This window comes from Hippoglossus hippoglossus, chromosome 15 (genome assembly GCF_009819705.1).
Source record: "Hippoglossus hippoglossus isolate fHipHip1 chromosome 15, fHipHip1.pri, whole genome shotgun sequence".
Lineage (NCBI taxonomy): Eukaryota > Metazoa > Chordata > Actinopteri > Pleuronectiformes > Pleuronectidae > Hippoglossus > Hippoglossus hippoglossus.
This window is the reverse complement of record NC_047165.1, coordinates 7,420,414-7,433,200: the sequence shown is the minus strand read 5'-3', so window position 1 is coordinate 7,433,200 and position 12,787 is coordinate 7,420,414. Positions and strand designations below refer to the sequence as shown.

General features: G+C 41.7%; 1 protein-coding gene across 1 annotated transcript in view; it reads right to left on the bottom strand.

The window, feature by feature from the left end:
- ryr2b (ryanodine receptor 2b (cardiac)) overlaps nucleotides 1-12,787 on the bottom strand; it is a 57,301-nt gene that overhangs the window by 22,473 nt on the left and 22,041 nt on the right. Inside the window, exons 44-71 of the mRNA XM_034608814.1 lie at nucleotides 12,684-12,787; nucleotides 12,255-12,390; nucleotides 11,501-11,687; nucleotides 10,743-10,851; nucleotides 10,233-10,353; nucleotides 9,871-10,040; nucleotides 9,273-9,493; nucleotides 8,672-8,762; nucleotides 8,427-8,567; nucleotides 7,306-7,469; nucleotides 7,026-7,104; nucleotides 6,548-6,637; nucleotides 6,090-6,227; nucleotides 5,891-5,968; nucleotides 5,531-5,606; nucleotides 5,309-5,432; nucleotides 4,870-4,985; nucleotides 4,446-4,522; nucleotides 3,459-3,580; nucleotides 3,210-3,259; nucleotides 2,984-3,044; nucleotides 2,384-2,631; nucleotides 1,864-1,945; nucleotides 1,407-1,537; nucleotides 1,004-1,324; nucleotides 674-911; nucleotides 205-292; nucleotides 15-101 (exon numbers count right to left, since the gene is read on the bottom strand). Coding sequence (XP_034464705.1) covers nucleotides 15-101; nucleotides 205-292; nucleotides 674-911; nucleotides 1,004-1,324; nucleotides 1,407-1,537; nucleotides 1,864-1,945; nucleotides 2,384-2,631; nucleotides 2,984-3,044; nucleotides 3,210-3,259; nucleotides 3,459-3,580; nucleotides 4,446-4,522; nucleotides 4,870-4,985; nucleotides 5,309-5,432; nucleotides 5,531-5,606; nucleotides 5,891-5,968; nucleotides 6,090-6,227; nucleotides 6,548-6,637; nucleotides 7,026-7,104; nucleotides 7,306-7,469; nucleotides 8,427-8,567; nucleotides 8,672-8,762; nucleotides 9,273-9,493; nucleotides 9,871-10,040; nucleotides 10,233-10,353; nucleotides 10,743-10,851; nucleotides 11,501-11,687; nucleotides 12,255-12,390; nucleotides 12,684-12,787 — 3,650 coding nt within the window. The remainder of the gene's footprint in view (nucleotides 1-14; nucleotides 102-204; nucleotides 293-673; nucleotides 912-1,003; nucleotides 1,325-1,406; nucleotides 1,538-1,863; nucleotides 1,946-2,383; nucleotides 2,632-2,983; nucleotides 3,045-3,209; nucleotides 3,260-3,458; nucleotides 3,581-4,445; nucleotides 4,523-4,869; nucleotides 4,986-5,308; nucleotides 5,433-5,530; nucleotides 5,607-5,890; nucleotides 5,969-6,089; nucleotides 6,228-6,547; nucleotides 6,638-7,025; nucleotides 7,105-7,305; nucleotides 7,470-8,426; nucleotides 8,568-8,671; nucleotides 8,763-9,272; nucleotides 9,494-9,870; nucleotides 10,041-10,232; nucleotides 10,354-10,742; nucleotides 10,852-11,500; nucleotides 11,688-12,254; nucleotides 12,391-12,683) is intronic.

The following is a 12,787-nucleotide window of genomic DNA, read 5'->3' as shown; positions in this document are numbered from 1 at the left end:
TAAATATGTCTGACCTTGGACATTGTGTCGTTATTGACCAAGAAAGCCAAGTTGTTGATTTCGTTTTGGACCACGTAGTTCTGTTCCTCCCATTTGAAATTCTGTTGCAGCAAAGACAGGGGGGGGGAGTTTACATGATCTGTAGGTTTGAGTATTTATGGCATTTAATAAATAAAAAAAAACACTGTGATGTGTCATCCTCACATGAGATTTGGCCCAGAATATAAAGACCTCTGCCACCATGCTGAACAGCTGCTCAGCCTCAAGGTTTGACTCTTTCAACCAGTTGGCTCTGAGACATGACACAAACAGAACACATCATATTATCGCCACTGAATTTATTCCTGTTAAGATATTCATGCGGCTGAAACAATAATGGATATAACCACCTCAAAATCCTCCTTTGTATCTACAGAAACTGTGTGTGCTCTGTTTTCAGTACAGTTGTTTAATTCCACCTCCGAAATCTCCAAGAGACATGTGTGCTCAAAAGTTTCTAAAGGTATTTAAAGACCGGATGATAGTTCTTAGGGGGATGAGGTCAAAATAAAATACAATAAAGTAAGTCAGTAATTTTCTTTCAGTCATTGGGTCTATAAATACTTCAGATTACTCCTGGAGCTATTGGCCGAAAATAAACTTGATTCTCCACAGCTAAGCTCCGTGGCCTTACCGATTGGAGTCCACAAATGGGATGAGGAGGGGATAGAAGGCATAGAGGTCTCGCACCAGTACAGTGAACTTCTCCTGAATCTGCAACTCTGCTTCAGAGGCACAACAGCCCTCTGCTTTCATCTGCTCCTCCTCCAGCAGCACACACTCCGCCTTCTTCCTCAACTTCTCCATCAGTGGCAGGAAGTGGCTCTTTAGCAGCTCCGTGCGAGCTCTGAATATAATTGGCTGAGAAAATACTGAAGCATATGACAACTGTTAAACATGAGGGAAAAGGGGGGAATAAGAAGCATGATTGACACGGAATCCAGATAAGCCAGCAGCACAATACCTGCCAGCTGTTTCATCCAGTCACCCTGGCTCGCGCCCACATGGTTATGGATGATATGGAGGATGTGGCCAAGTAGGTCACTCGCATGATGAGGAGTGACAGAGGTGCAGAGTGGGAAGCCCAGCTCACCCTCAGGGCCCCAGTGCCACCAGCGAGACATATAGCTACACAGCATGGGCAAGGTGACCTCAGTGACATGGATGTAGTGGGCCTGGCGAGCTCCAGCACCAGCACCTGCCAACTCCTCCACCACCCCGAGAGCCTGCTCCAGAGAAGGCAGGAGGGGACACGTGTCCACCAGCTGATCCGGCAGCCCCAGGTCTAAGGGAAACGGATTTGGAAAATAAATCTGAGGGAACAGGGGGGATGTAGGATTTGGATGTGCGTGGTGTTTATTTATTACCTTCTCTCTCAGTAGCACTCAGGGTGTTGTAAATGGAGTAAGGGTTGTTTTGATTGAAGTCTGGCTCCAGGAAACAAACAGGAAAAGCAGCAGTCAGAGCCGCCAGACAAGCACCTGCGGCCGGTCTTTGCCTGAACAGATATGCATCATTAGTTTGAGACTGACTCATCTCCACATTTTATCAAGCTCTTCAGAGCAGGATTGCTAATTATTGCATTAGGCTAAATCATTTCTCTCTTTCCCCCAATTTCAGCCTGACAATAACTTGTAATAGACACAATCATGTAAAATCAATCAATTGACATAAATCTGCTTTCCATTAATTCCAAATATTTTATGTTTGGATGAAACAATGAAAAAATATCTAAGTAAGCAGGAGAAGACAACAGTATAGAAAACATTAGACATTTTCATCAGCAGCCCCAACTCTGAAATCCCATTTGAATGTAGACAGTACCCCTCCATGTAGATGCTGCTACTGATGCCCAGAGAGTAGACGCTGTTGAGGATCCTGTAACAGGACACCTGGATACCCCCCACTGGAAAGACAAGAGGACGCTTAAAGCTGACATCGTTGTGAAGTTTCGTTCAGTAGGGGACAGAGGGTGAGAAAGCTGACAGCACACGATCACAGGGAGATGGACAAGCTGAACAGCTGCTGATTCAGGAAATTGATAGTTACTGTAAGATTGGATTATTAGTGAGAGGGACAATGTGCTCCAGCTGCTCTGGGGCCACGACTGAGATATTTAATGAGAGCTGATTTCAAAGAGGTAGAAGGTAGGAAGTTGAAGGACGGGCAGCCCTGAGTGATTTCAGCAGTGTGGAAGCCAGATGTTCCTGCAGCCCATCAGCACAGTGGTTGGGTATCTACCAGTGAGATGATACAATATGTAACTGTGTGTTTTAGGATGTAACACTACTATTATTTAAGACTTTCTTCTGTCGCAAAGATCAACAACAAGGTCAGCACTTACCCAGGAGATCCACCCCACAGTTCTGGTTCCCAAGATGCTGGAAGAGAGAGGTGAGGGTGGGCAGAAGAACAGAGGTTGTGTAGCTGAGAACCTTAGCCACTCCTCTAGCTTGTTGAATCCGACTCGGAGGTAAAGAGACCAATGTCGTGGAGAGGTTTTCCACAGTCATCTCCAGATCAGCTGCAGCTGCCTCAAAGAATGAGTGCAGAGATGCTTGGATTGGCCCCGGGGATGATTTCACCAATGTACTGAAGTGAAAGGATAAGATAAGTTTAAATTTAGAGGAAAGAACAATGACACTTTAAATGTTAAAGGTTTCTTTTGAATGACTGTAAGTGGACTAATCAGCTGATAATCCATCTTCCAATTCTATCAATCTCTGCCGAGCGGAGAGTCTGCTTCTATGCTTCATGCTTCAGAGGCTTTGTCCTCGGGGAATAAAAGTGATATCCACCACAATTAGATAGCATCAGTGTATCAGTGGCTCAATTACACCAGTCATGTCATCCTCAGACACGGTGGAGTGACACTGACTTAGCTGTCAGCAGAGCAAGGACATCGATCCAGGCAGAGTGTGACTGTCGTGCCATCTATAGCTACCTGGCATCCAGAGCCTGAGCCAAAACGTGGAGGCAGCTCGCAACTGGCGAGGCTTCGTTTCCTAAGAAGAAACACACATGAATTCAAAACGGCAATATGCAATTATAAAATATGCATTTGCACAAGTTGTGGAAAAACGAAAGAGGAAAACTCAGGAAGAAACAAATAAAAGAACAATTACAATAAATTTGCATCTGCATAAGCTTCATTTCCCCATCGTCCTTACCGAAGAGTGAGATTCTGTGTCTTACGAGGGCTGCAAGCTTGCAAAAGAGGCTGGATGTGACAAGAAGAGACAAGTAAAATAATGACAGAAGAGGAGTGGAAGAGTAATGACAGGGAATTAAAATCAGAGAAAAGACCGAACAGAAAAATCCAACTTCAATAAAACTCTTATTATGCAAAACATGTCCGAGGAATTCTCGCACAAAAATATCATCTTCAAGAGCAGGATAAAAAAACAAAAAACACATACCATGCAATCATCTCCTTTTCTTTTTTTGAGGCATGGGTTCTGTTCCCACTTGAGCAGACTGACGTGGACAGGAAATACAGGTGGTGGCTTTTCACATATTCTTCCAAAAGAGGAAGGACGACCTGGTGAATGGAACAATGGCCAATGGTCACTTCATAAATCAACATTCACCTTAAATTAATCTAATGAGCTTTAATATTTACATTTAAAAAATAACTTCAAGCTGTTTGACAACAACACACGGTTTCTGTGCCTGCTTGTGCCAGTGCTTCATTTAGGCTACGTCACACTCACTGACTGAACCATTACATTGAATAGAAAACAGAAAGAAGCCTCATAATTCAGCATGAAATTTTTCAAAGGTAATAAAAAATAGTTCTCAGGAGTGGCTGCAAGGTTAACACGAGTTCATAATGATGGACCATACAAGGAGCTGAGGGGAAGAGAGGTTAAACATTTTGCACTCCATTAGTTCTTCTTATTAAGCACTGGAAATTCACAGACAGACTGATGGAACGGCTGATGGACACACAGAGACGTGCATGGTTGTGTGACTGTGTGGTTGAGTGGGGGGGGCGGCGGGGTATTGAGCTCTGAGGCATGGCTGACTGGTCTTGTCTTCTGACTGGGTCTGACTCAGGGGTCCCATCAATGAAAAATAAACCCTTTTCATTCGCTGCCCCCTCAGAGGCAGAAGTGTGTGGGAAGCTTTAATCAATGTCCCGATGGCAATTGACACGCCCACATGGATTTCCAAAATGGTTAAATAAATTACACAGCCACAAAGGGTCTTACTTAGAGGGGTTGCCCATGGCAACATCTAATTAGATTATGCAAATTAAATAAGAAAAATGGCTAAGCAGCAGAAGAAAGAAAATATCATTGGAAAAATGAGGAGGGTGGGGCACTGAGAATCAATGTAAGAGACTCCGAATCAAACAGGCGATTTCGACTGTGTTTGGATATAATGTTTGATCTGAGTCAAACCTTGGAAAAAAAATCCATTTGTTCCTGATGTGAAACTTTGTCCCCTTTGGTCGTCTGTCCTCTCGCTTGCATCACCTCTGGAAAGAAAAACAATGAAACATTAAGTCCTTTAATATCGAGACTGAACCTAAAACTATGGACAAACTATCACACAAGTCCGGGTGACACACTGTGGCCTTGTCTGAACTATTTTTGTGATGATTCAAAGCAAAACCTGAGGCACGATTTATGAATGTGGACTCAAGAGACTGATTCTCACTATTCACAAAACTAAAGTGTGAAGATTGAAGGCTTAAAACTTTACAGTGTCAGGGAGGTGGTGCACTCATATCTTTGGGATGTATAATGTAAAAGTTAATCAAAGTGTTTTATCTTCTTATATTCTTTGGTCTTTAAAATACTTTCATGATCACTATAAAGTTACCCAGCTCCAACATGTGCTCTTGGGCCTCCTCAGTGCGAGACAGGATCTGCTGAAGGAGAATGTAGCTGAGGCAGTTGGCTACAGCTGGAAAGTCCATGTCCACCGTCTTCCGATCCCTGTGGATGAGAGTGAAACACTAACCTTGAACGCTGTACAATAATGTATTTACGTATTTTATTCCCACAGTTTTATAGAAAGTATTTCAAGACACTGATGTGCAGTGGGAAGACAAAGAGGCAATACAATTATGTGATTCACTGGCTGTGGTGCACTTCAGGTCATGACCTGTACTGGTAATTATTTAAAAAAATACTGGGGTCTGATAGACATCCATGAGTAACACCACTAGGACCTGAGCATGGAACACCTCATTGCTCCCCACTTCATACATAGTGTATCACATCACCTTTCTGCTTAGTAAAGCTCATTCTGCACTCACCTCCACACAGTGTAGCCATTGAGCTTAAGGAACTTAAGGACGTCACGGGCTCTTTCTCTGAATTTGGTCTTCTCCTTGGCAGTCAGGGTATCATAGGGTACAAGCATCGAAGGTTTAACTCCTCCTGAGAACAGATATGAGTTGAATGTATTACAACTAAGGAGAGGAGAGGAGAGGAGAGGAGGGGAGAGGAAAGGAGGGGAGGGGAGAGGAGAGGAATACCTTTACTCTCAAGTTCTGATTTCTTCTTCTTAGCCCAGGTATTGTGATTGTTTTCAGCTAACTGTTCCGCCATAGCCTGAAGAAAATAGAAGAAAAGAGTCAAATCTATTTTCAAACGTTTGGCACATGAACCGGGCTGACTTCTTTTTCTTTCCTAACTTTTCTTATTAGATGAGAGCAGGCAAATATCTCCCAGCTGCCTGTTATTGTTAATAAAGTTTGGTTAGGTGATTAGTTATTTTTCTAATTCACAACCAAACCAAAGAGAGGACATTGTCGCCTCTGTGCCAAACTTAAAGTAGAACCAAAGTTCAACCGACTTGAATGATGTGTAAAGTAGTAAAAGGTGTAGGTACGTACACACTGCTCCCACGATAAGATGATGCTGCTCACATCCATTGGTTTGGGGCTGAAAGTTGACGCTCCCTCAAAAGAAAGCTACGACAGACAAACATGTAAAACTCAGTATTGGAGAAGTTTAATGACATTAGTTTTATTATGCAAAGACTTGTCAGGTCCCCAAGTGGCTGATTAAATGTGGACTGTGGAGTACACATACCTGTCCAGACTGAGAAACTCTTTGTGCACATGTATGGCTGCCTGATGCATCTCCTTCTTTAGTCCTCTCTATGGTCCATCCAAAGGCCAGCATGCTCTTTATTGTCTCTTTAATGGCCCAGCGGTATCCCTCCTTCTCCTGCAAAACTCAGAAATATAAATAAACGCTCATGTCGAACTGAAACTTGGGTCATAAAAGGAAAGGAGAGGAGCAGAACATGCTTGAAATATTTGGATATTTTCAAAAGCATGTGTTTTTCACCCCACACATCAGGATTTTGGCAACAGGGTAAAAATTCAAAGACCACGAACTGAGGCTATTTCATCTTTTATATTACGTACACCACATTTGGTATGTACGTGCCTCTGGGATTTGTCAGTTCGCTGCTTCCTTTGACAAAGTACACTCACAGACACACACACACACACACACACATAAAAACTGATTTCTCGGTGTACCTTCTCAGCCAGAGCCCTGTATGGCTTGAGGAGAGGGTGAACCTTGCTGTTCTCACACAGCTGCTCCCCATGAACCCAGCCATTTGCAAACTGACAAAAGATGACACACAGATACATACGGTGGTTCAGATGTGATCATACATACTTTTTACACATAGAGCTTATGAACATACATGTATTTGTGTATTTATATATTTGTATATGACAGTCTGCACTATCAACTCTCACATGTGCAATACTCCAACTGGAATAATTCAGTTCCTATTGTGTTTCCTACGTCTTTGTCTCATAGGTTTTTATTTATATTGTTGCACTTAAATTAGTAAAGTTTGTACTTATTTAATAATTGTCTGTTATATGTGAGTACTGATTTTGTTGTACTCTGCAATGACAATAAAACTATCTATCTATCTATCTATCCATCATCTCTACTTTGCAACTTCAGCAGCCTGAAGAATTATTATTATTATGATATTACCTTGTCAAGTGACCACTTCTCATGAGTGTGCTCTGCATACTTGTTCACTACAAACTCCAGTCTCTCTGGAACTGATATGCTAGAGCAGAAAAGGAAATAACATATCAATTTCTGTTGCTCTATCTCAGTTGAATATGCTCCTTTGCCCAAAAGTGAATTCTGTCCAACACATTAGTTTGAGTCATTATTGGAACAGAAAAGCTAATTTCCACAAAACCCAGAATCAAATTGCAATTTTTTTTTACTGTAATCAGTAAAAAATTGCTGCTCATTATCTTACTTGGAAGTATCTACAGGCCGTGGATCAAAGTGTCCATCTGTGTCCGTGGAGGATTTTTTCTCCATCTGAGACACACGGCTCGAGTCCACGTGGTCAGGAGGCAGCGCCTTGGCCACTGCAGCCAGACATTGGACGCAAAGCCTGAATAACTGAGGCTCATAGGGCTGTGGAGTTGGATAAGGAGAGAGTGTGGGAGAGAGAGCCCAGGACAGGGTGAGAGAGAGATACTGGCTAAGCCTGATTTTGGGTGCTCTGCCACAGTAACGATGCGTGTCCTTGGTTTTCATTACTTTGGACATATGTGTGAATTTTACAAATAGAACCACTCAGCTGAGGAAAAACAGCTTATTCAATTCAAATTTAATAACACATCGGATTTAATTGTTTTGGATAGAAAGACATACAAAGGGATCCCAAAGTCTGAGACTAGTAGACACTGTTCTCATGCACACCAAATAAATTCCATGTAAGAAACCTGCTTCAGAGGCCAAGTAAGTTAGGTCTAAAGTTTGTTTTTGTAGTTGTGTGATTTTTTTATAAGTCAAGTTAAAAAAGAAAAGGCAACAATATTACACTTATTTAAGAGGATGTTAAAAGTGTGTGATACTGTAGCTTCAACTTTAGTTTCAACTATACGACAATACTGTAAAACTTGGATACAGTATAAAAGATACTGAATTCTTGGCAATGAGAGCTGTGGAATCAATTTCTAAGGTTGTTTGATATGTGCCACCCATGGGCCTGAAAGGAAGCCATGAGCTCATTTCTTTGATACTTTCATTTTCGGAATCAGTCGAGTAAGTGTCAGGCAGGAATATTTTGAGAAAGAAGATTCAGTTATTGATCACGTCTCTCATTCTGTGTCTCTCTCTACCAAGGCTGGTTTAAGGATGAGTTACCTCCAGCATATGAAAAATAAACTCTTCATCTCAAGTGTGTACTAATGTGTGCTGTTTCTCCTGAAATTGACTTTTTTAGGAGAATGGGAAAAGAAATGAAGCGAGAAATCAATGGTTATCAATTATTCATTTTCTAAAACTTTGTTCTCCTTCGGCAAATATTTTTCTTTGCTCCAGGAAAGTAGGACTGTAATTTTAAATCACTTTCATTCAGTACTTTACCTTCTTGGCCAAGGCCTTAAACACTCCCCAGAACAACGTTGTAGACAAGTGCAGCTCCTCTTCGGAAGCCAAATTCTGGTCTCCCTGCCCGCCACTTAGCAAGTAGTACTTCCACCTCTGCTTATAGTGACTGGTTAAGAGCTAACAGATAAAAGTATTAATTGAAATCGATAAAACACACAATGTTTGGATGGTTTATTATTATATTCCATCATTGTAGCAATCTGCAAAATGTGTGTGTTCACCTTTAGCGGCATTTTGCTATGGTCCGTGAGATGAGGAACATCGAAGATGAGACGCCGGAGAAGAGGCTGCATCACGGATGGTTGGAGTTTGCTGAGGACGCCGATGAGTGCGGGATTAGTCACATGCACAAATGCACAGTGACTGGTTTTTATGACTGATTACTAAGTCGCAGAAGAATGACACATAATTAAGAAGATGCCACAGGAAAGACGTTGATCAGATCATTAACATTCAGACTGAATTTGGTAAATTATATCTGGATTAGGCAAAAAAAAATGGATTTACAGTGATTCATTAAATATAATGAGTGGGAATGAGAAAGCGCTAACGAGTGCGCATCAGCTAACAATTATTTGTTGTTTCTCATTTCTCGTCTCAACATTTTATTTGGACAAACAGCAAAGAGGCAGTGAGGTGAATGGGAATAAGAAGCTAATAGTGCAATTAAACAATTTAAAAATAAAAAAGAACAGACCACTGAAGTTACAGCTACTGAAAATAACACTGCATCACATATGATCTATTAGTAACGCGCTGGAAAATGAATACCCTACCTGCAGACAGCAAAAGCAACAACTCACAATAACAACCTTGTCCTACCTGCACAAGACCAACAAACAATCTTCTATAGTGTCTCTCTGTGCCTTGGTCAAACTAAGAGCTCTGGAGAGGCTGTAGACGGCTTGGATGACGGAATCAACCAGCACAGTATGGTCCTCTAATCCACAGAAAAGAGCGGAACACTTGATGAGCAGGGGGAGAACAGCTGTACACAAGTATCTGTTGAGGGCCAGAGCCATGTCCGTGGATCCTAAATCAGCCTGCAATGGTAGAAAAGGAGGTTAGGCTCGCACAGAGTCTAATTACCTGAGTGGCACTTGACAAGAAGAAGGCAGCAAGAAGAAATACCACGGTCAAGTAAATAATGATTCCTTATATAGAACATAAAGACTGAAAATATACTGCATGTATAATTGTGTAATTGGAATCAAACACAGAGACAGACGAGTCGTTTGTGAGTCAGTGCATGAAGTCATGTTTAAAAGGACTATTCAACAATCATAGAGATGTTATGAGCTGTGATGCTCAAGACAGGGGGGCAGAGAAGTAGCTATTTTTCATTGGTGACACAAAACAACTTGGATCAATATGAAGTCAGGGGGTCAGGGGTGAGGAAACTTAAGTTATCACTGCTCACGGTGTCAAGCCAGACGGCTGCCTGAAGGTCTGGCAGAAAACCAATTTCCAGGAGGTGGAGGAAAAAGCTCTGGTTCTCGATGCCATAAACTCGGTCGAGGAACAGAACCACAGCTGCTTTGTGGTCTGGGCAGAAAACCATGGACAGGTCAGGCTCAACCACCACAGCATCTGGAGGAACAAATACAAGGTGGAGATTAGATACAAAGGTCATGTTGACATAATGTGTACAGTACATTTATCTATACACATACACAATGGGGACATGGGTGACTATAAAAAAGTGTGGGTTTAATGTCTCATAATTTAGCACACCAGGTTGTACTATAGTGATGTTAACATTGACGGATAGATTCTTTAAACCTTTAGACACTGAAGGGATTTGAAAGGAGATACTGACGACTCCCTCCAGATCCTGGACGGGGATGAGCGACCTCAGAATGGCCCGGATGCGGATGGCTTCTCCTTTGCCCCCTTGAATTAACTAGACCAAGAATTCAGAAGAAAAAAAGTCAGTTACAACTGATGGGAAATTTACTGATGGGCACATCCCGTAATTTTTTTCAATTGCAGTTGCTGTTCCTGATATTCTCAAAGGTTTCACTACATTTCTATGACCTTTGATAAGTATTCTGAACACATTGCTTTCTAGTGCAGGCGGAGCACATTCAGACAGGATCTGTCAGCGTCTAGTAAATATCACCAAAGAGCTTTTTGTTTTGATGGATATCATAAAGCACCAGGTAAAACTGGGCATCATTGTGACTCAATCTTCAAAAAGCAGTTTGCAGACTTTCTCCATTAGGCTTTATTGTTGAGGCCATCACTGGATATTGATGAGAAATGGCTGCTGAAGGTTGGGAAAACACTCACATGCATCTCTGGAGCACAGCGCCCCAGTAAGTCAATAAGCGCTGAGTAGAAGCTCATGATGGCGTGCCCCATGTGAACAAGGTCATCGTCCGGGTCCTGGACAACATCTCTGTTCCGGGAAATAACCACAATGGTCAGAATGGCTTGTCGTGAAACAATATAATCAATGAGGATTGTTATAGATACAATATTTCAAAATATAGCAAACCATTAGCCATCAATATAAGAGCTTTACTAAAGACTTTACATTTTGAATCGAAATGCAGACAGACCAGAGGCTCCCAGCTCACATTCATTTAACAAAATAATCAGTGTTTTTAAACTTGAAATTTTGTTTTTAGGTTAACTTCTACACGGACACAAATGAGCAGGCTGAATACAGTGATTACATTTCGATAACCTCACATTGCCTATTTAAAATTCTAACATTTAGATTTTATACTTGATGAATGACTGTTACAGAAACCATGTAATTCCAGATCCAAAAAACTCTCGACTCTGATTAAGATTAATGATGTTGAAATTGGATCTTATTCGCCGGTGAACTCAAAACCAGTAAGATTACACATTTCTGTGAGAAAAAGTGATACGGTAGAAATGGAGATAAAGAAAAATAATTAAAGAAAGTAATTTTATGAGTATCTTTCTACATGATCTACATGATTCACTGCAGCTGCAGTCTTTTTTATGAATATGACTTTGTTTGATTTGATTGTTTGTATAATAATAAAGCTTTTATGCACACACTTAATACCTACAGTGTTCTGTTGGACTGGTATGCGGTGCAAGGTCCATCCATAGAGGGGTCCTCCGAGATCCTGATAGCTTCCTCCATGGCTGCTAGGAGACCATTTCCCCCGTCACCACGCAGGGCGGGGCCAAAACACTCGGGCCTACGAATCAGCAACCTCAAAACCACGTAAGCATTTTCCTCGACACTCTCACCTGTCGACAAATGATGAAATAACAAAGAAAATGAAGACTAACTACTGGTGAACTCTATGATTGTGTGCGAGAAATAACTGAACTGCTTAGAGCAACATTTTTGACTCAGACTCATGAGTGAATTTTTAGGACTGGAAATTGATATATCAAAATCACATAAATAATGATGCCACTTAAGTTAATTTATATACAGCTAAAAGACGGGCTGGAAAAAAGGTTAAAGCTGATATCAGTGATGGATACGTGGTGTGAAATTCAATGCCCTTTGGCTGAACTGTCAATACCCTCAAGGGCAATTTGAACTGATGCCTTCTGGGCACCGCATCAGAGTGAAGAAGATCGATAGAACACGAACCAGAAAATTAATTACCTCTATGGCAAATAGCTTACTTAAATGGCAGCATGAAATCACACAGCTTCATTTTGCTCTTACTGTTCTTGAACTGACACAAATAGTCTCACTGACTTGTCCCAGATACGATGGATGACTTGTTTAAAGACGAATGACAACAATAGGGATAAAATAAACAACCACAGACTAAACAAATTGCTAAAAAAAAACATTACCATTGCAGAAGACAGCAAAACGTAGAAAGTCCAGGTAACGCTCGCCCTCCACCGGGTTCCAGCCAACATCAGGGTAGCCTTTCTCCACCAGCAGCTGGCAGCTCTGGAGACCACAGCCAGCCAGGTACTGCACCACCTTAGATCAGATTATTAGTATTTATTAGATTAGATTGTATTTATGCAAGTGGTAACAGTTGTGTAATGTGTTGCTCATTATTACTGCTGGCATCATCAAATCAACAGCAGGAAAGTGGTGGGGGGGTGAACACAGCAGACAATCAGCAGACAATCAATAACATGAGTGAAATGACAGTGACACTGAAAAATGATAAGCAAGGGCAGCCCTTGTTCAATATAGAGCAGAGCACTTATATATGTCTACATAATGGATACGGTTGAGATCGGGATCGTAGAGGAATATGAATTCACCTTCTCTAGGTCAGGTTCCGTCAGCGCTAAGGCCAGTTCGTTATTATCCATCACGGAGGCCGCTGCCACATCCAGAGGAGTGGCTCCACGCATGGACGGAGAAG